Consider the following 22,705-nt stretch of genomic DNA (forward strand, 5'->3'; position numbering starts at 1 on the left):
TACATTAGTTTCAGGTGCATGATACAGTGATTTGACGTGTTCATACCTTACAGTGGACCCACCACTAACTATGGTAATCGTCTGTCCCCGTGCCAACTTATCCCGATGTTATTGACAGTATCCCCCTTCCCCTTGTCACCCCTCCTCCCACACCCCCCCCCCCTTCTGGTAACTGTCCCTCTGGTCTCTGTTTCTCAGTGTCTTTAATATAACACGAATACATACTGACATCTGTCTTTCTAGGGAGAAATGGTAACATACTACACATGCTTTTTCCCCTTTCCTTTTTTTTCCTGAGTTAATATTATTTAAGGTCATTTATTGCTTCCTGCCTTTTATTAACAGGGATGGATTTTTTTTTTCTTCCTCCTGCGTCAGGGGCAAACAGCCCCTGGAATCCCACGTGCAGCCGCTTATGAGAGAGCGGGTTGTTCTGGGCTTTCTCCCTGTTCCGAGCTTCTGGAACTCCCTGATTCTCCCTGGTGATAGGCTGGCCAGGACTTTGCCAAACGCCAGAAGTATCAGGGTGGGAGCTGGACCCAGGTTACAGTCTGGCTCTGTCAAGGTCAAATGTTTAACCTTGGGGAGCCCGGTCTTGCTGCCAAATGACAAGCCCGGACAAGACGATGCCTCTGAGCTCTGAGTGCACGCCGTAGGTCTCTGAGAAAAGCAGGTGTGGAGGCTGTCCCAGACCTGTTCTTGGAAAAGCCGAGGAAGAAGCCAGCCCCCTTCCTGGGGGGAAGTCATGAAGGTACATTTCATCACGTGACAGCCTCGCACCTACCGCTGGTTCTCTGCACCAGGCCTGGGACCGTTGGGGTATCTGGAGCCACGTGGGAAGCTGTGGAGACAGCTGTGAGCAGGCAGCAGAACTGTGGGCCTGCAGCGGGGCAGCAGGGTGCAGCCCGCTGGGCAGGGACAGCTCTGGGGAGTTCACAGAGGCCACTGACATGGAACAGCAGGTGACCAGCCGACTAGTCAGGATGGCAGAGGACTCTGAGGAGCAGTGAGCCCCTGAGGCCCACCTGCCCCAGCAGAAGGCTCCTCCCCTCTCCCTGCCTGAAGCCTGACCAAGTCACCTTCCCCAGAGGGGCCATCTGGAGCCTGGGGGCGCACTGGCTGCACTGGCCAAGGCCCAGAAACTTTCTGATGCATGAGGGTTGCTTTCATTCTGTTTTCCACGGAGAATACTTCAGCTCTGGAACCACCCATTCTATGTGTTTTTCCTTCTCTCCCCACTTCCCCAAACACAACTCACACATGTAAAGGCAAGAGGCCAGGAAATAAATATGCCAGGAAGACAAATCACTGGAAGAACACGAAAGAGCAAGACTCTGAGCCATCCCGAGTGGCGGCCTGGGTGGAGCTTTCCACTGTGCCGTGCGTGCATCATACATTCCGGCCCCAGAGCCCTCTCCCAAGCTTCCCCCTCACATCTCGCACTTGCGGTGCGGCTGGAGGCAGAGGGCCCTGACCCCGGGGGCACTGCTGGATCTCCTGAGTGGGCCCCGAGCGTGCCAAGAGTAGGATGGCTGGCTTCGGAGCCTGGAGGGGCACAGGCATCCACCCAGCCCCCTTACCCCTCCTCCCCAGACATGAAATGCATCATCACCACGCTCGGGAACCACAGCCTGTGGGTCATCCAGGAAGGAACGGGGTTGTGGGGTGGAGTCCACTCTCTCCACTCTCTGTACTGACTGGGTCTTGACTCAGTGTATCTTGGAAGAAAGACGATGAGGTCTGAACGCTCCCACCCAGGGGCGGCTTGCTAATTGCAGGTTTTCCTAACTCTCCGGGAAGGAACAGTCACAGCCGTGGAGGAGCCGGGGGAAAGGCTTCGTGGCAACGGTTCCCAGGAACAAGGCCATCCTAGCCACCAGACCACCCTGGTATGCCCTTCCTGACCCCCCCACTTCCCCAGATGCCCAGGGTCACGACTGGCCCAGCGTCCCCCACAGCTTCCGCCCTCTCTCCAGGAGCAGGCGGGGGTGTCCCTGTCCCCGTCCCATCCAAGGGCTGGGCTCCCAGCAAGGACCCCCGGCGAAATGGGGGCACCTGCCCCTCTCACCAGCCCTAAGGGCCCCTGGGTAGGAGAGGGTCTCAGATCCTGACCACGACCTGTTTTGACTGGGGAAACCCCATCGCCAGCCAACGCTCTGCGGACTGTCCTACGAGGGTGAGACTTGGGCTCTGGGACTCAGGCAAACCCCTGCGGCTGCCCTGGACACCCCTGGACACCCCAGGGAAACACAGAGCCTGTTCAGGTGACCTCTCCCGACCTCGCAACTTCTCTCTCCCTCCAGCTTCCAAGCTCACCTCCTTCTTCTCTCCCACACGAACCGAACTTCCTTCCTCTGAGTCACTAGCCACACGCCACGAGCCTTCCAACCACGTGCCTTGGCACCTGCGGACCCCTCCAGTGACTCTGCCCCTAGGCTGGACATCTGCATACGATGACGCACGTATGGCTTGGAGCCCTGGGTCCAAACTCCCCACTGGTTTTTCAGGCCCTCGGCACACGGCCCACCTCCCTGACGAGTCCTTTCATCTAGGTCCCTCGACAGTGTCCTCTGCAGCCAGGCCGGCCTGCACCCTGTCTCTGGAAGCGCACCAGGCAGGCCCCACCTCGGGACCCTCGCCTCTGCTCAGTCGTTCTCCGGGAATGCACTTCCCCTGCCCTCTGCCTGGCCCTCAGCAGGCATGGATCGTGCCCCTCCTCCTCCAGGAAGGCTTCTCAGCTACTCTGAACCTGAGAACTCTTTCCTTTCTCTGAAGTCCCAGGGCTTATGGCCTGGAATTGTACCATCACACACACACACACACGTAGGCACATACACACCCACACAAAGAAATATAGACACGCATGCACACACATACACACTCACATACATGTGCACAGGTGTACAAAACATACACCACTTACACACACCCCTCCCCACAACTAGACTGCAAGCTCGTGGAATGCCAAGCACAATGCCACTGACCGGCATTGCTCCCCCACCTGAGCATCATGAGATGGGGGGGGCACACCACACAGTGCTTTGGCTTCTGAAGGAAAACCTCCCTCGTTCCCCCAGAACGATGCCCAGGTGATAAACTGGGCACAAATGAATGCCAGCGAACCCTAGGATTTGAACGATTTTAATGCAGCTAATCTGACACCAAGTCTGTGACCACAGCAATGCCGGAGAGGGGCGTCCCTGACCTGCGTCTGCTGGGCAGTCATGGCCAGAATAAGGGGCAGCTTGGAAGGTCTCCCCGACCCCCAGGCCCAGAGGGAGGGGGCGAGGCCTCAGGCCTGCTCTCCAGCTTGGCCCCTCCCCTGCAGGGGGGCCCACCCCGGCTTTGAGCCAGAGCTCGCAGGGCAAGTCCAGTGGAGCCTGAAGAACCCCATGGCCCCGAAGGCCTCGCAGAGAGTGAACGCTGCCTCGGGGGAAGGTGGCAGCTCTGTCTCCAGACACCCCCTTTATGGGACCTCACATTGTCACGGCCTCCATCGGAATTAAGACCTCCTTCCTGCCAGAATGCACAGAGGAGTCTCAGGATGGTACGTGGCCCAGCAAACCTTCGCCCTGAGACCCAGCCCTGAGAGCCTGAAGAGGAGATGGGCTGGTGGCGATGTCCCGGGAAGGAGGGCTGTGAGGGGGGGCTGGGAGAGCGCGTGGAGGGGAGCTGATGGCGGAGCGGAGTGGGAGGTGCCCCCACAGGCCTGGCCTGAAGGACACGGGAGGGAGCTGGCTTCATCCACAGCGCTGCTCTCCCGAGACAAAAACCACGGGGCAGACTCCAGCGAATTTTCTTCCCTCTCAGCACTCCCAGGCGCTCTGTGGTGGGTGGGAAGGAGTAGGGGACCAAGAAGCGCGCGGCCCCCCGGGGAAAAGCATATGGGTGCTCCAGCATCCGGGACCAGCTTCAGCTCTGCGGGGCCTCGCGTGCGCCGCGCAGCCTCTCGGAGGCCCGCCGCCGAGGTCACCGCTACAATGGGCACGCCGGTGATTGTTTCATCTGCCTCCCACGCTGGCTGTGGGGTACTACGAAAACGGCTGTGTGAGACATCTTTGTTTATGTTGCTAATATCTGTATTCTTTCCTCTCCTCCCCGAGGGAGCCTCCCCTGTCGGTGTCTGACAGATTCAAGTATTTCAGTGTGCTCCCAATTAAAGCCCAACGTTTTATAATCACCGTGACTATAGAGTTTAAGAAAAAAATAGGGGTGTGTGTGTGTGTGTGTGTGTGTGTGTGTGTCTTGGAGAATTCCCTTTTCTTGGAGCTACCTGCTGGTCCCCCTGGAGGGCAGGGGTGTTCCGGAGCTCGCTCTGATGTGCAGAGTAGGGATGGACAAGCAGGGCGGACATACAGAGGGTAGACAGGGGAAGGCAAGTATTCTCGGCAAGATTTGAGTCGAACCAGAAAACAGGGCGAACGCCAAAAACCTAAACCCATTCAAAGCTACTGGCGATCACGCTGGATCATTTAAAGCAGAAAAGAAAGAGCGAAGACAGAAGAAAGGAACGAGAAGCAGACACAGAGGGCCCCCCCGCCCTGGGGCCCCCATGCCCCCCGGCGACCACACCCTGGGGGAGTCCTTTCCCCCACTGTCCCAGGGTTAGCCTGTGTGACCAACAGAACACGGCAGAAGGGACGGGAGGCCACTTCTGAGATCAGGTCACACAAGATGCGGCAGCTTCTGTCTCTCTCTCAGATCTCATTCTGTCACGAGCACCCCACCGAGAGGCCCACATTGCAAGGAAATGAAGCCGCTGGCCGGCAGGCAGTGAGGAGCGGAGCCTGCCAACAGCCTCACGGGGGAGCCTGGAGGTGAACCTTCCGGTCCCGCCTGACGTCTTTGGAGCTGCAACTCCTGCCAACAGCTTGACAGTGACCCCACAGCAGACCCGGAACCTGGACCACCCACCTCCATGGTCCCCGGGCACCCGGCCCTCAGCAACTCTGTGAGATAACCGGTGTGCATCATGTGCAGCTATCAGAATGTTTATGGGGGGCAATTTGTTACACAGCGAGCATTAACTAACACAGATTTTGCTGCTCGGAAGTGGGGTGCTGCTGTCACCAACGTCTAGAATGTGGGGGTGGCTTTGGGACTGGGCCGTGGGCAGGAACCCGAAGGACTCTGAGGTCAGTGTTAGTGAAAACCTAAAGCGCCAGGAGGACACTGTTAGCAGAAATCTGGACTCGGAGGAGTTGCTGGTGAGGGCTTTCAGGGGAGTGAGCAACATTGTATGTTATCGGGACGCAGAGGGAAGGGGAGTCTCCTCATGCGGCAGCAGAATGTTTCTAGAATGTTTCGCTATCTCCTGCAGTTACGTGAAAGGTAGAAAATGTACCTAATGACTGGGAGGACCTCGCTAAGAGATCTCTGGCCACGGGGCTGAAGGTGCTGCCTGGTGTGGTAAAACGGAAGCTAAAAAGAAGACGGCTACAAGAAAAGGAGTCGGGACTTCCTCGTTCTGAAGAGCCCCAGACTTTCCAAAGGGCACGCGAGGCTACCACTAGGAAGTGGCATCTGAGCAGAGATCAAGTCCAGGCACCCCCAGGAAAGCGCAGCCCAGAGAGAGGCCGAGGGCGTGATCACGGCATCCTTTGTTAAGATTTCAGTCCTTTGAAAGATCAAAGGTGCTGCCTCGGAGGATGGTTCAGCTGGACAAAAAACTCTAAGATTTTAATTGTGCGACTTTCAGATCTTTTCAATCACACCACGGAGCTTCAAAGAATCTTAGGAGCATTGTTCTTTAGCGAAGCCCGAAGTGGAGAAGGGATGGTCTGCCAGAGCGTTGGGGCTGGGCCTTCAGTTAGTCGGGTCGATCCACACAGAAGATCCGTACACTTTCTCAAAGAATTACATCAGCAGAAACACTGACAACTTGGGCCGGAAGGGGCAGGGACGGTACAAAGTGAAAATATGCTGTTAGGCCTCCAACATTCTGCTGGCAGGGAACTAGCTAGGAAAATGACTCAGCGGCACACACACGCTACCTTTCATAGAAAAGGAAGAATGACTTAGAAGCAGAACCAAGGGCCCAGAGCATTCACGGGGTTGACCACGGACAGGGCTGCACTCTCACGAGAGACCCTGGGGGTAGACAGCGGAACCGAGAGCCTTGCAGAGTAACTGCCGGGCGGGAGTAGGGCTCTAACCCGGGAACCTCCAACATCTGCTTGGCTAGATTTCAGAGCTGCCATGGACAAATGACTTCTGCATGCTTCTTGCTTCCCTCCTTCTTGAACGGGGGTGTCCATGACAGTTACCCTAGGCTTGTCCCACAACTGTATGTTGATATGTGGGTAGGGGGTGCAGGCCCAGAGATCAAGAAGGAGCTCTACTTCAGGAGCTATATGTAAGGACTTGCACCCAGTGAGCCTTATGCATACCTAAATATTTTTATATGATAATATTCAGACTTTGAGCTGATGCTGTAATCCTATGAGACATTGGAAAGGGTGAGTGTATTTTGCATGTAGGAGGAATGTGCATCATTGGGGGCAAGAGGGTGGGCAACGAGAGCTGGCCTCTAAGACGACCCTATGATCCTGGCCTCCTGGGATTGATTCACATCCTTGTGGAGGCCCCTCCCGCACTGCACCAGAGTAGTCTGTGTGACCAACGGAATATGGCCGGAGTGAGAGAATGTCACTTCTGAGATTAGATCATAAAAAATACTGCATCTTCTATGTGGGTGTCCCACTGCCTGCCTGTCTGCCGCCTCTCTCGGATCATACTCTGGGAGAAGCCAGCTGCTGTGTCATAAGTAGCCTTAGGAAGAGGTCCACCTGGTGACAGACAACTAGTGAGGAACTCGCACCTGCCAACAACGTTGTGAGCGAGCTTGGAAGCAGGTGTTCCAACCCCAGCGGAGCCTGCAGATGACCACGGCCCTGACCAACAGCTGAAACACTTTCTCAGCAGAGACCCCGAGTCGGAGCCACCCAGTCAAGCTGCTCCTGGATTCCTGAGCCTCAGAAACTGTGCGAGATAATACATGTTTGTTGTTTTAAGCTCTAAGTTTTGAAGTAATTTGTTACACAGCATAGATAGCCAGTACAAACATGCAGGCCAAGCTCCATTTCCAGCAAACTAACACTGGAAATGATCCTGGAAGGTCCCTGAAGCAGCCACACACACACACACACACACACACACACACCCATAAACACAGACATGTGTATATACCACAAACATGAATAAAGGCGACAAGTCCTCATGTTTGCGCCGCCCTCGGCATTTTACCTGCTTCCGGAGCACCACCACATACTGAGAAGGCAGATGTCCCTGCTTACAGAGGAGAAACATGCCTCAGGGAGGCGAAGTCATGCCTTTGAGGCTCCACACCCAGCCAGGAGACCCAAACCAAAGCTACGTGAGTCAGCACGCTTGAGGGGCCACCTGGTTCCATCTGGCTGGAGCCAGGGCCCTGTGGTGCCTCATGCCGTGTGACGTCTAGAAAATGCAGGTAAGAGCAGGAAGGGTGTTTGCCTACAATGGGATGGTTTTAGGCTTTTAGGAGCTAAAAATCATGTCTTCAGAAAATACAATCCATCCACCCTCCCTCTCCACCCCCAACATGCACTGGCTTCTCAGTGTGCCAGAGACTGTGGGCACTAGATCACTCTAACTCCAGGTCACCACTGAAGGCTCCAGTGGGGAAGCACCCTGGCCTGCCCTGGGTTCCTTGGACTGATCACCGACACCCCAGCCCATGAGACGGATGCAAGAGCAGTCAATCTGGGTGCACGAGGCGCTGCCTGAGAGGGGTGAGAGGTGAGGTGGGCGAGGAGGCAGCGATGGCGCTCCCCAGCTGTGGGCAGGGTGAGCACCGCAGTAAAGCCGCACTGGAACCCTGACAGGTGTGGCTGGGTGCCGCGTGGCAAAGTGAAAGGTGCTGGTTCGAAGCCCGGTCAGGGCATGTGCCTGGGTTGTGGGTTTGGTCCTTGGGCAGGGCATGTATGAGAGGCAACCGATCGATGTTTCTCTCCCCCTCTTTCTCCCTCCTTTCCTCTCTCTAAAAATAAATAAAATCTTTAAATATATATATATATATATATAAAAAATTGAGCGTCAGCTAGAAAAGGATGCCCAAGACTCTCCTGTGCCCTGAGGGCAGCGGGACCGAAACTGCACCTCTACGGTGGGACTGTGGGAGGGAGCCGGCCTGCTCGGCCCCTGACTAGCAAGGTCCCGACGATCCCCCTCCTGAGCCCACTCCTGACCTGGCCTCTCCCACCCCCCAGAACGTGAGGGTGAAGTCGGAATCCTGCCCTCTGCCTGTCCCACCCCATGCCTGCCCAGCCCTCCAAGCCGGACCCCAGCTCTCGGTCCAGTGGCTCTGGGCTTCCTGCTCAGGCGGCCGGGCCAGGCCATCTGCTCCCTGGCACGCCGAGCCAGTCAGGGACGTGTGCTTGCTGTGGCCACTCAGCCGCCAGACCAGACCGGCACACAGCCCCTTGTAGTGTTTTCTTCTTAAAGACGTTTCTTGTCTTTGTTTCCTGCGCACCCATGTCTTTTCTGAGTGCAGGGTCAGTCCTGACAATCGGGAAGCAGGAAACTGGATGCCTCATCCACGGGCTCCTCCCCCCGAAGAGGACTCGGGGCAGCCGTATTCCTCTTGTACCGTGGACAGTGCCGCTCTGGCGGCTGCTTCTGTTCTGGGCTCCTCCGGTCACCTGAAGAGGCGACTCAGGGCCCAGGGGCCTGCCCTCCCACACACGAGTGTCCTGCCTGCTCTCGGGCCTCTCACCCATCCCCGAATCCCTCAGCTGTTGCACCTGTTCCAGGTGAGCCAGGGAACGCGAGTGTGGCGGGCAGGGCTCTCTCAGGCTGTGCCAGGCCTGACACACCCCAGCAGTTATGGGGAAGGCAGGGACGATCAAGGGAGGGCTGAAAAGGACTTGAATAGTGGAGGGCGGGGCAGGCGGAACCTGCCGGAGGAGGCCCGAGGGTAAGAGTCAGGTGAGGAAGGGGCCAGCCACCTGCCACCAGGAGTGAGCCTGGCCTGTTCAAGGAACAGAGAGGCTGGGGTCTGGAAGCGCAGTGAGCCAGGACAGGAGGGAGGAGGGGAGAAGGCAGGTTGGGCAGGCCTGTCAGGGAAGGGGGATGAGGTCAGGTATGGCTGGTGTTGGGAGGGGGCTCTGAAGGTCTCTTTGGAAGGCTGCATGCTGTCTAACGATTCCTCCCCAACCTCTGCAACACTAACACGCAGGCAACTGTATGTTTTAAGCTCCCGTGAGTCATCGGGAAGTTTGAGTGTCCACCTGTGTGAGCCTGCCCACGGCTGGTGCTCGGGCTGTCTGTCTAGGTCTACCTGGAAGGAACCGGCAGCTCCATCTATTCTGCGTTTTGAAGGGCACTGAGGTGCCCTCAGGTGCTCAGACAGCTGAAGACAATGCCATACACTGCCACCTGAGAGATGACCACTGGGCACGCAGGGGACACCTTGGTCTTAACTTTCCCATGGGTGCTGAGCACAGGCATCGCCCCCGGGACTCGAGGGCCTGACTCCTTGAGTAATTTTAATTCTGTTTGCTGCCGTCTTGCCTAATTGAGCCCCTGCATCACTTCTGGAAACCAGGGCCTCCCAAAATACTCCAAACCATAATAGAGGCCACCTTGGCTTCCCCAAAACACAGGCATTGGAAGAAATAGCTAAACTTAAATTACTGGAAGACTCAGAAATAACTCTCCGAGTTCAGGGTAAATGCTGACTCAGGCAGGAAGGCTCCTGGGTATTTTTAAAACCTGCGCTCCGGTCCCTGCTGGGGAGCCTTGGGCGGTGGCGAGCAGCCCCGTGTTCTGGGCCCAGTCTCCTGGGACGGGGCGGGGGGTGCGGAGCTGGCAGCTGGAGGAAGCTCTCCCAGCCAGACGGCCCTCCCCTGAGAGCTGCTCACTGTTCTGGAACTCACGCCATCCTTCCTCTGGCTGGGCCGGCCCCCACAAACCTGGGAGATCTCTGGGCTGTTGCAGGGACGGCCTAAGTATGGCCCCGAGTGACTCATCCGGACCAGGGATCTCCAGGCACGGCCGGCCTGGTGCAGGGGTGCAGAAGGCAAAGGGGCAAAGGGCGGGCAATCCTGTCTGGTGGGACTGTCTCATGGTTTGTCCCTTCCTTTGAATCTCGTGCGCTCGCCCTCTCGTCAGTCCATCTGCGGACAGCAGCCCCTGCCCTGCCTTCTTCACCCTGGCATACGACGACGACGTCGTCAGGGGGTGAGTGTGGAAGGCAGGGAGGGACGCAGGGGAGGGAGGCCACGAGTGCCACGTGAGGAGGGGACCCAGGGAAGTTTTCCAGCAGGAAACTGGGTGGGGGCACGGGCTCTGGGCCAAGCCAGACCCAGGCCCACAGCCACTTCGCGGCTCTGCAACTGCAGGCGAGTTGCTTTGCTTCTGTGTGTGCGTTAGTGTCCTCATCTGTGAAACGGGACTAACGCAGATCTCCCTGCCAGGGCCGTCGGAGAGACCCTGTGCGCTGACACTGGTAAAGGTCCAGTGTGTCTCGACCACAGCGGTGCTTGTTAAATCGCAGAGTGACTCTCGGGTGGGAGGGAGGTGGGACGGGCTGGCCCAGGGGACTGGGCCCTGGAGCTGATGGGAGGCATGGCTGGCCCACCCTATGGTGAAGGCATGTCCCATCTCAGGCAGCCAGGATGCTGGGAGGATAGGTTGGGTGCCCAGGGTGCAGACGAGACCAGATGTGGTCCTGAAAGATACATACAGGAGATATGGCCCAGCTTTCTAGATCTTTCTGGAGAGGGTGCATGGGCTACTGGGCTGGAGACACAGGGGCACCGGCTATGTGCAGTGAAAGCCTATTGGCCTCTGGACTGTTCCTCGTTCTGTCTTCCCCAGTCCACAGGTAAGGAGTGGAGTATTCCTGGGAAGCGGTTCTGTTTTTTCATCTTAAACCTGCCCTCCCCCTAACACATGTGAGAGCTGGAGCCAGGCATCCTATTTCATACATGAGAAAACCGTGGGCTCCGAACGTGGAAGGGGGTTACCCTGGACCGCAGCACAAGGACGACAGCCGGGACTCACAGCTGCAGTCCAGTGCTCTCTCCGGCCCTGTGACCGGCGCAGGGCACCGGGGGCCCAGGAGCAAACCTCCAGGAGAAGAAGGGACTCATGTCTCTATACTGACACCTGGGCACGAGGCTGGGACTTCTTGTGCACCTGCCATCACATGTCCCCTCCTGGCCTCCCTGCAGGCCGCACATCCAAGTCCTCGGGGACAACAGGAAGGATGGGCTTGGTGAGAGTCCTTATTTTCCCAAGGTCTGCTGGCTGGGAGGGAGGAGCCCGCCCCTGGGCTGCCCACCACACTCACTGCCCCCAGGGAGGGCGGTTCCGCTGGGGAGGGGAGGCCCGCTCACAGTCACCTGCTTCCATCCGCTCCAGCCGGGGAGGAAGTGTGGCAGGTTAACATTTGTGGGCCAACCTCTGAACACCCAGCACCTCAGGGGAGCAGACTAAGCCCTTAGGGAGGAGTAATTAAACCAACCCAGGTGGCTGGTTCCTCGGGTCCCAGGCCCCAGGCCAGGGGGTGGCACCCCTCCTGCTCTCCTGGCAAATGGGCTTCCGCAGGCGGCGTCCCTGCCCCCAGGCTGTCCTCCTTTGCTGTCTAGGGTTGGTGGGGACCGAATGGGTTCTAGCAGCGGGAGAAAGGGGGAGAGGGAGAAAAGACGAGCAGGGGTCTGCTTCCCAGCAGTGGGCACAGGCTAGGGGAAGCCCACTGCACGGGAGGTGGGCCTGACCCGGGAACCCTGCCAAAATGAACGGGATGACCCCCACGTGGATGTGGGTCCTGGGCAAGGGACCTGCCGGTCCTTCCCTGGGAGAGGGACTCCGGGACCTCGTGTGCTTTCCCACCGAGTGTGATGCTGAGAGCAAGTCCTGCGTGTGAAGCAGGAAGGAGGGGCGGGAGGGGGCTCACAGGTGAGCCGCAGGCTAGCCGTGGTGGGGCCCGTGTGGCCTCCGTCCCGCCCAGGAGCAGCGGGCAAGGCGGGCTCACCCCAAGGACAACCTGGCCGCCGTGGCTTGCACGCAGGCTGGGGTCTTCTCCGGGCGGTGTGTTGCCTGGACATCTGGCTTCAAGAAATGAGCTGCTCTTCTTTCCAAGACGGCCCACTTGGGGTGGGTGTGGGGGAGGAGGAGAAGGAGCCTAAAAATAATCCCTCTCTGACTCATTTTGCTTAGAATCTGACAGGGCTGCCTGCCAGGTGGGGGTTTGCCTGTCCCATTTTCTTATCTATCTTTAGCAGGGACTTAATGAGGGCAATTTCCTTGCTGGGATACAAAGGCAAACCGTGGGCAATGGGAGCGTGGATCTGTCTCGCTGTCCCCTGGGCTCCCGGTGACAGGCCGACAATGATGGCCGCTGCAGGGCTGAGCGGTCTGGATGGCTTCGGGGGTGGTGCCGCCCCAGGGTGGGGTCAGTGAAGCACAAGCCCCCGCGGCGAAACCCCAAGCCCCGTGACAGCAGGCGGAGGCAAGGGCTTCTGCTTCCTCTTCCCTTCCCCCGAGGTTCTGCTACCACCACGCGAACAAGATCATTCCTCAGGCCTGAAACCCCGTCACTCACAGCCTGCTCCTCCAGCTTCAGCATCCCTCTCCCTGTTTTAAAGAGCAAGCGCAGTCCATCCTAGCTACTCACAGTAGGTATGTTCTACAAACCCCAGGAAACACTGCGTCAGCAGCTACTGAACCGCGGGTCCCAGGGGAAATACAGGGTTAGGTTCCCGGGAGCCTCTGCTCACCACATTTTCTCCAACTGATCAATGTACCACCTGTTTTATGTGTGTTTCTGTTTAAAGACACCTTATTTAATATACGTTGCCGATCCGGCGTAGCAACGTTGAACTCACAGCCAACAGCACTGTAACGCATGCCCAAACGAAGTGTATCGAACACACGCATTTTCTCCGTAGGGCACATCGCAGCCTCCTGGCGCTCAGAAGCACTAGACGACACTTCAGCACTGCACTCGGGTGTCATTTTCAACAACAAATTCACCAGCGAAGAGCACACGAATGCGAAGACCTCGGCGCCGCACAGAACGCTGCAAGGACGCCTGTGTGCAGGGTGAGAACTGCAGCCGGAAGGCAGACCGTCTCCTTGCTCAGCCTCGGCTAGGGATGTGGGGACGGGGCAACTTGGGCATCTCAGCATTCTGGGCAGGCCCTCACGGGCCACGAAAGCGCGGGGAGTAGGTTTGGGTTACAAATAAATCCTAGAGGGTAAGCAAGTTTGCAAACAGGAATCCATGAATAATGAGGATGGACTGCCCTTCCCAGGGGCCACGGGGACAACTCCTGTGCAAGGGCTGACAGACACCCAGAGCTCTGCTCGGGCACTGCTCGGGTCCTGGGGGGAAAGGTCCGGGACTCGGCCACCGTCACAGGATGAAGGACTCCCAGCCGGAGAAGCGATAGGCAGTGCTGAAGGGAATGGCCAGCGCCCCAGAGATGGGGTTTGAGGAGGCAGTGGGCACACCCAGAGCCCCCCTGGCTCACAAGCCCAGAGGAAAAGAGGAGGAGGGGTCGGGTGGCTCCCAGAATGCAATGAGGGGTCTCCTGTAAGCAGTGACGACCACCACAGCACGGGCTGGAGCTGCCAGGGGTGTCAAGGAGTGGGCTTAATAAGGGTTCATGACAATTCTGAAATTACCCTGTCTGTTTTTATCCGTGACCTAGATGACGTCACAGAGAGCTTGCAAATCAGATCTGAAGGCTGACAGTAATTTTGTCCCCAGAGAAAGAGTCTGGCACCCAAGGAGGGTTTGGGCGCATGCTGACAAGGAAGGGGACGGGGGAGGAGATTCTCATTTGGTTTTACAGTTAAGGAGGCACCAAGTCAGAGTCACAGTCAGTCGCAGCTGCTGGGGCACCTGCTGCCCCCAAAGCGTCCAGCGTGTGGCCCTACAGCACCACCTGGAGACTGGGGGACTGGGTGGCGCTTTGCTGGAGTTCTCGGGCAGCCTGCTCCTAGGGAAACTGCCCTGGGCTAGGAGAGCTGCCAGGCCAAGGTCACGCTCTACCCCTGGGCAGTCCCCATCTGATGACCTGTGGACATGGGGCTATAAAGACCTGCCCCTTCACCCTGAAGAGTCACCCCGACTCCAGAGCTGCCCGTAGGGTTGGAACTTCCCACCCAGACTGCACTGCAGCTCCCCTTCTCCCGGTGCCGATCCTGCCCCTTCCCCTCTCTGCCGATGATGCCGTTGATCCCAAGGGCACCGCTCAGCAAGTGTGCTGCCATTAATCTGCCTCCCAGAGTCAGCTTCCCAGGAACAGACTCTGACAGACGCTCATTCACTGCCTTAGTTTGCTCGTCTCGTTCAATGCCACGGAGGGCAGGCATACAGAACCTCCCCCCGTCCCCCCACCCGGAGGTGAGCACTCACTCAAGGTCAACACAAGCAGCGGGCAAGCTGCAGGGCCAGGACTCAGCCCCATTCAGAGTCTGCACCTCTGCCCCGCATCCTGAGGGAAGGGAGCTGGAGGCGGCGGGAGGCGGACCTCAGCGGCGCCCCCTCCAGCCAGGGAGTCGCCAAGCCGAGCCGAAGAAGCTCTTTGAGGAAGGCATGAAATGCCCCTTCCGTGCACTCACATCATGAAGTGCATGGTTTGGTCTGAAACCAGCAAAGGTCTCTGACTAGTTTCCCCAAATAAACAACTAGTTACCAGTTGTTCAAGTTTTAAGAAAAGGAGAACAACTTTGCGCTGTTCACGAGAGCTTAACCTTTTCCTGGCGCAGGAGGAAAAGATGAGCACAACCCAATGTTAACCGCAGAGCCCCTCGCGGCAGCCCACGGGATGCGGGTGCCGTGTGCAGTGGGCTGCTCTGGAGGGCCCTCCTTCCCTGCTGGCCCCACCAGTGCGTGCAGAGCTGTCGAAGCTGATCCGGGAGAAGGATCAATGATCCTGGGCGCCCTGGAGGGGATACAGGCAGAGCTCCTGGGGTCACAAGTACACCCTGACTGCCTGGGCACATGAGGTGACAGCCCGCCCCTGGCTGCGGACATCTGCAACCCACTCTCGCCTTCCAGTGTTTCCCAAGGGCCTCCAACCCCCTCTGACTGGAGGACTGAGCTGGTGCTGAGACCGTCTCCAGGTACTTTGCAGGGAGTAGCTCATGTCAGCCTCCCAATTGCTAGACCCATTTTACAGAAGGAATTGAGTTTTCAGGGTGTGCAGTAATTTGCCCAGACCAGAGTGCAGGAGGCAGGGTTCACATTCAGTGTCTAATTCCACAGCATGTGCCGCGGACTTCATGAACTGGAAGAGCAGGCAGTAAGGGCAGCCCCAAACCCCTTGAGAGCCCGCCCCGAGTAGAGAGAGAACGCAGACTGGCAGGAGCACGAGGGCACTAGAGCCCAGTCTGCAACTCCCTGCCCCGGGCCGTGGAGTGCCACAGGGTCTCGGGCTCAGCGACCTGCCGTGCTGTGGGGAGTCTGTCGAGACAGGACACTGATCCAGTCACTCTGCAGGGAGACCGAAGGCCACAGTCCCCTGCGGGCATTCCAAGGAGAGCCACAGAGACGCCACAGGGATAAAGGAGGCCATTTCTCTTCATGTGACACTGCAGCCACACCCCAACTGTCTACCTACCAGCTGCCTGCTCTTGGCCTTCTCTGGGTCAGATGTCCGCTTGAGGTTGGAGAGTTGCAAGAGAAAGAGGTTTGGAGTCAGTGGAGGCAAGGGCGGCTCTGCCACTCCTTAGCTAACAGTCCTGGCCTCTGTTACTGCATCTGTTAAATGGGGAGACAGCACCTGCTCTCCCCCAGAGGCATGACACAGAGGCTGGCTGCGCCCTTCAGCCACCACACCTGATTCTGGTCACCTCTTCCTCTGCCACCTAGGGCATGCAAGCCTCTTGATGTGGTTTAAGCCTCACATAGTACGAAAGTTAACCTGCTCTACAAAAGTGTTAGCTACCAAAGTCAAATGCAAAGGTCTGGGGCTTAGCAAGGCCACTGTGATGCGTCATCAGCAGAGAAGGTTAGGGTCCGCATGATAATATTCTGCAGCTGTCCCTCAAACGTCAGAACCACACGTTCTCACCAGAGGGACGCTGGAGGCTCTGGGGCTGAAGTCATGCTTCCAGATAATGGGGTCCTGCAGCTGTCTGGCTGCTTGCTCTTCTCCTGAAATGTGCCATGCCTGGGACTCCATGGCGGCTGGGCGAGAGACTAGGCCGTATTCCAGACTGTGAACAGAGGTGGAGCGCCCAGCGCATACACACCACATGCTCCATGTGCATCTGTTGCCCCGAAGTGCAGAATCTGAGCTCTGACGGTCGAGATGCTTGCTCTTGGAGTCTGCCTGCGGTCCAAGCGGGTGTGCTCCCCTTCCGTTTCAGCTGACTGCCTCAGCTTTGGGGCCCTGTAGGTGCGGAGGAAGCTGCCCCTTGGCCCTCTGCACGAGTCTCTCGCGGGTTTGCCGGCATGAAGTCCCTTCCCTGCAAGCTCCCAGTCCCTGGCCCTGTCCATTAGCCCCTCCTCGCAGGACATACTTTCCATCTCTTTAATCATCTTTATTGCCTGGCTTTGGACTCTGTCCCAGGCCCACATCCTTTGCGAGGTGTGCTGACCTAACAGGGGCGTTTTGTTGGCCCGAGAGCAGCCCAGCGGAAGGGCAGCTTCCCAGTGCCTGCATGTCACGCTCCTCTTCCTACATTCCTGGGTCACGCTGCTGCTTTCCGGAGGCCTGCCACTGTCCAGGGGACTCCCGCTGAGCCAGGAGACCGGGCCCACGAGTGGAGGTGGGGACCTGGATGCTGAGTCCGGGGAAGCAGGTCAGAGGGCGACCTCTCATTCGGAAGCTCGGGGCCTTCCCACACCTCCAGACACACACTCTGGGGGCCCACGGGGCAGGGGAGGAGGGACACCAAGCCTCTGCACATCCCAACACCTCCCCAGGGCCCTGTGAGCCCCATTCCCCCTTTAGGAGGCGCTGCCTTCATCTTCTGCCTGCCAGGAGCCCAGAAACCAGGAATCAGCTTCTGTGAAGCTGCACAGGAAGAAAGCACCACTCACTGCCCAACCACCAGGGGCGGGGCTTCTCCAGCTCTCCTGGCTCAGTTCCCCCCTTTCACACCGCTGCGTAAAGGTGCCCAGGGGTTCTGATTGCTCAGCCAGGACTCCCTCCTCCCAGCGCCCTGTGCATTCACTGTCCCCGTTTCAGACCTGCTAGACACACCAGCTGACGAGGAGGCATCCCAGTGCCCGGTCCTCCACCCACCCCAGGCTGCTTGGCCACCGCCCAACACCCCGCGCTCAGGGCCCGAGTGTGCAGGGCAGGATCAGGGACCTTGGTCAGCCGCAGCTCTGGTCTCAAGGAGCTGCAGAGAAACGGGCACTTCTGGTTTTCTGAGTGGGGATGTCGGCTGGGCTGTTTCTCGGCTCTCCAAGAACATTCTCTGTTCATTAAGGGTAAAGCCGCAAACCATCATGTTTATCTAAGAAGAAATTCCCTCTAGAGGAACACCTCATTTTAATTCCTCAGCCTTCCTTCCTTCCCTCCTTCCTTCCTTCTTCCCACCTTCCTTCCTTCTTCCCACCTTCCCTCCACCCTTTTAAAAAATATTTCCATTCAGAAATCATTTATACACATTTGAGCAAAAAAATACTCTAACGCCTCCTTTTGCACAAATGGCCACATTCTGCAAACGTTCTGCACCCGAGGTTTTCCATTTGCAATAAACTTGGGAGCCCCTTCCGTGCCAGAACGCCCTTAGGGAAACAAAGGCATGCCCTCCCGGGACGCCCAGCCTCAGCTGCTGTTTCTGCCCAGGGCTGCCGCATGCCGCTTTTCCTGGCCCCTTGCTATCCATCACTCAGGGCCCCGAACTCCAGGGAGAACCCGGTTTCTGCTTCAGCTTAACGCTCTCCAGGCATCTGAGAGCACGTGCAGGTGCTGAGCGGTGTGTCCCCTGTCACAGCAGAGCTGAGCATGGGCCAGGGACAACTCTCTGGGGAACTGGGCCGGAGGAAAGACAGATGCCCTTGGCATGGTGATCTCCGGAGCCTCCCGGAGGCCATGTCTCAACACAGTCGTTGGCTGGGTCCTAGCCCCTTGGACTGCTGCTGTTGCTGCAAGGTCAGGAGAAAGCATTTCTCCCCCTGGACGTCAAGACCTGCCCTGGACTCCTGAAAGCATCTATCCCGGGGGTCAACCAAGAGAGGCACAGCGGTCACTGCCCAGCCGGCTCCCAGCCCCATTGCCGACCTCACAGGGGTCAGCTAGTGATCACGCAAAGCAAAGCACAGGCCAGGAGTGGCAGAGCTACAGACGGCCAGCAGAGGAAAACGAAACCCGACGCTCGAGACGTGCTCTCTCCTACCTTCGGTCATTTCTTCTCCTCCGGAACAACTTCTTCGTGTGCGCAATCTCCACTTCGTGGGGCATCGGGTGGTAGCCCTGGGGTGTGGGGGGAGGGGCATCGTTAGCAACTTCTGAGAGAGGGTAAGAACTCCCCGGACCAAAGCACCGCCAATGACCTCTACGGTGAACAGAGATGGAGCGTCTGGAAGGGCTAGAGTGGAGGAATTTCCCACCAGGCGATGGTGCTGGAATCCCAGAATCCAAAGCAGCCGGGACCCAAAGGGGACGTTAGGATTCGTCACATCCAGTCCCTCAAATTACAGATGTGAGCGTGCAGGTCCGGGGAGGGGGGCGAGAGCTGCGAGGTCCTGCAGAGTTTGCGCCAGAGCTGGGACCAGGTCCTGGGCTCGCGGGCTGTGCGGCTGAGCAGCAGCGTCTCTGGCATCGAGCCCCCGACACAGCAGGAACGCCAGCATCCTGCTCTCTGAGCCGCTGAGAGGACTGAGGAGGCGCAGCCCCTCGCCAACCCTGAGCCTCATACACGGGGGATGTGCTGGACCCAGGTCTCCTCATCCACGTCCAGGACCCCTGTGCAAGTTTACCCAAGAGCCTCATCCCTTATGCTCCTGGGGAGCAGTTCGGGCAAACACACTAAGGGCTAAATCCCCTTTAAAACGTTAAACTGGGGGAATCCTAAGGACGGTCTTGTATGTACGTGTTGTCATCAGGACAACACTTACGCAGTTACTTCACGACCGCGCGAGACGCCCTGCTCACAACGCGGGGCTGGCCCCAGCGATGCCAGGCCCAGGCAGGATTATTTGCAGAGGCTGGGCTGCTGGGCAGCTCTGCTCCTGCCGCCTCCCTCTCCGCACGCAGCAGAAAAGTGTGCTCTGGGGGGATGTGGGGAGAACATTGCCAGTCCATCACGGACAGCCAGGGGCCGGGGCGAGGGGTATCTAGGCTCGGGGGTCTGGGAGACCTGGGAGCAGGCTGACTCAGAGTCCAGGGCACCCTGGGCATGCCCAGGGTGAGAGAGGAAGTGACCGGGCCCAGTGCTCTGGGCTGTGGTCAGAGGGAGCCCACCTGGCCTGCCCCCACTCTATGGACAGGGAGACCGGGGCCTGAGAGCTCACACAGTGAATGGGAGACCAGGGCTCTACAGTGAGGGCATGAGCAGCCTCGAGTTTGGGCTCCACAGTGGACGGCTCTGCTGGCTCTGGGGGTCAGCGTTCAGCCCCTGACAGAGGCGAGGGCGGTGGGGGGTAGACAATGGCTGCTCTGGCTGTGCCGGGACTGGAAGTTGGGGGGAGCTCCCCAGGGGGGTGCCAAGAAGGCGAGGGGCTCAGGAGGACACAGGGACCCTGGTGCTACCGGCGCTCGGCCTGGACTGCTGTTGAGTCCAGGGAGGCAATGACACATTGCAAAGTATATTTCAATACGTGTCTCCCTCCCACCCTATCTTGCCTCCAACAATGCAGCCGAAAGGGCATGAATGAATTCCGGGCTCCAGGCAGCCACAATGGGCCTCTGTGGCTTTAGGATGTGCTTTGTTTAATGGGTTTCTCAAAGGACATTATTTGCTTTCTTTAATACAAAACACAAACAAGGAAAAACACCAGGTCTTCCCCTCTCACTTCCCCTCTCCCACCCCGGCCCAGCTCCGGCTGGCCTCTTCCCTCCGTCTCTCCCGGCCCGTCTCAGGTCACCGCAGGAACACGCTGGGTGTGCCCGGCCGAGACAATGGACGGAAGCAGAGGCTCCCTCTCAAGCTGGCGGTCTGGACTGGGATCCCAGCTCCAGCCCGGGCAGAGGGAGCTGTCCACAACGCCTGGCCCTCCCTGGGCCTTGCAGGCCTGGCTCTACCTGCATCCTGACCTCCTGTCTGCCCCAAATGGCCAAAACAGGAGGCAGCTGCCCTTGGGTGTCCCCGACTCTCTGCCAGGACTCAGTGTAGCCCAGGGGGCGTGCAGGGCCACTTAGGGCTTCTAAAGAAGCCACAGCTGAGAGTTCTGTGTGCCTCCATCCATCCATCCCCCAAATTAATATATATGCATGTGTTGCCCTGACTGGTATGGCTCAGCGGGCCGGGTGTCATCCCACAAACCAGAAAGGTTGCGGTTCAATGTGGTCAGGGCACATGCTTGGGTCGCAAGTTCGGTCCCTGGTTGGGGTGCGCGTGGGAAAGGCAATAAATTGATGTTTCTCTCTCACATCGATGTTTCTCTCCCTCTCTTTGTCCCTCCCTTCCCCCCTCTCTAAAAATAAGTAAATAAAATCTTAAAAAGATAAAAAATGCCTATGCATGTGCATCTATGTGAAATATCGTAATAGGTAAAAGGAGGGCTCTGGAGCCGAACTGGGACATTCAGTCTGGCTCCTCCTCTTGATGGTGAGCGCGGGAACAAACCCTGCCCTCCTTGGGGTGCTCACGCCGTACACAGGACGTCCGGGCCCTCGGCATTCAGCATTCAGTAGGGGGCGCTGCCTTTACACATGCTTCATCGGAGGGCCCTCCCCGATCCGCCACTTCGCTCCTCACACCCAAGGTGGCGGTTGGTGTCGAGCTGGCACCCACAGTTCAAGATGCCGCCCACCCTCCCTCGAAAACGACTGCATCTTAGTGCCCACAGGGGTGAGGAAGAGGCCAACAGGAGCAGAAAGAGGGGGGAAGTTCGTGTTTAGCCACACACCCGGCATCAGATAAGCGGCTGACCCAGGCTAGCAAAAGCTTTTTAAAGTCACTGGCGGGAGGGAAGACTCATACATGAATCCATAACAGCAGTATTCGTAACTGCCAACAATGGAAGGGACCCACACGCCCACTAACTGATGGCTAGGTAAGGACAAGGTATTAGAGGGCAATGGAAAGGAAGGAAGTTCTGGTACGTGCTGCCACGTGGGTGAGCCTTGAACACCTCACGCTCAGGGAAAGGAGGTGGGGACCAAACCCACACCTTGTAGGGCTCCATTTGAACGAAATGTGTAGTGCACACAGATCTGCAGGGACAACTAGGAAGGTCAGTGGCTGCTGGGAAGAGGGAGTGCGGGGAGCCGTTGCTAACGACACGGGGTCCCTTTCGGGGTGATGGAAATAGTCTGGAATTGACAGCAGTAATGGTCACACAGCCCTGTGAATACACCCCACACCATTTAATTCTACACTTTAAAAAGGTGAATTTTAGGGTATGTAAATAGTATCTCAAACTTATAAAGATAGAAAAATATCTGGGAGCAGTATATTCCCGGCAGAGGGAACAGCAGGTGTTAGGAGGAGGAGGAGGAGGAGGAGGAAAAAGACTCAGTGACAATGCAGTATGCATCTCTCACTCACCTTCTACCAAGTGGCTACGCTAAGACACTGTCCACAAGATAGAGCGGGGAAGGGTGGCATGTCCCGGACAGGGAGCACCCGTGACAGGAGTGACAAGGAATCTGGGAAGGAAAATGAACTGGCATCTCCAGGCCTGGCCAGGGAGATGGTGTTCCAGCTTTCAGCCAGAGACCCTCGCTGCCCTTCAGGCAGAACACACCCCTTCCGCGGGGAAGGAGAAATCGATCAGGCTTGTCGGAATCATCCTTTGAAAGTACAACTGGCCTTTGCTCTAGTTCTCGACTCAACAAACTCTCCCACTGCCTCCATGCTTTGAAAGAGCTGCACCAGGAGCTCAGTCCAGGGAGGGCACCCTCCCCCCGCCTTCTGGTTTACCAGCTGGTTTGTGTGTCTCGTCGGTGGGAGTCAGGTGCCTCTGCGGCATCACCCTGCACCTCCCAGGCCTGCCTGGTTCTCTTCCACTTCTCTCCATGAGAACCTTTCCCCCTTCAGCTCGGAGACCTGGCTGCATTCCCCTCAGTCTAACCTCTGACCACTTTCAATGACTAAGTGGGCCTGGGAGACAAGTAGATTATATAAACCAAGGCTCTCCAGGGAGAGAGGGAAGATGATACTGCTGCGTGCGGCACTGGCAGAGTACACGTGAAGCACACACACACGCCCCCCCGCCCCCAGAGGTCAGCCCTGTGTAAGACACAGCACTGCGGGCGGCACATTACTGTCCGGTTGCAGGAACATGTTATGTAAAGTTCGCCCATTCCGGGGCACAGCTGCTGGCCCCAGGCTGGGAGGGTGAGGGTCTTGGCCTGAGTGACAACTATAAACAAGCAAACCCTGGATCTGGGGTTTGGGGCAGAGGGAGGGAAGAAGGGAGGGAGGGCTAAGCAAGGACACTGAGCCAGGACAGCATGCATGCCCACGGCTCTGGGACCAGCAGACTCTGAGAGGGGCCTCACTTCCACTGGGCCACAGACTGCTTTCCCCTCCATCCACTCACCCATCCACTCTTCCATTCATCCACCCATCCTATAAATGTTGCTGT

At 57.8% G+C, this 22,705-nt stretch overlaps 1 protein-coding gene across 2 annotated transcripts in view; it reads right to left on the bottom strand.

Annotated features, from left to right (window-relative positions):
• The window catches only part of CTIF (cap binding complex dependent translation initiation factor), a 249,542-nt gene that overhangs the window by 108,454 nt on the left and 118,383 nt on the right, over positions 1 to 22,705 (bottom strand). For both annotated transcript variants that reach the window (XM_028524171.2, XM_028524170.2), the window contains exon 7: positions 18,349 to 18,425. In XM_028524171.2, the coding sequence (XP_028379972.1) occupies positions 18,349 to 18,425 (77 nt within the window). The remainder of the gene's footprint in view (positions 1 to 18,348; positions 18,426 to 22,705) is intronic.

Source organism: Phyllostomus discolor, chromosome 9, assembly GCF_004126475.2.
Source record: "Phyllostomus discolor isolate MPI-MPIP mPhyDis1 chromosome 9, mPhyDis1.pri.v3, whole genome shotgun sequence".
In the NCBI taxonomy this organism is placed as follows: Eukaryota; Metazoa; Chordata; class Mammalia; order Chiroptera; family Phyllostomidae; genus Phyllostomus; species Phyllostomus discolor.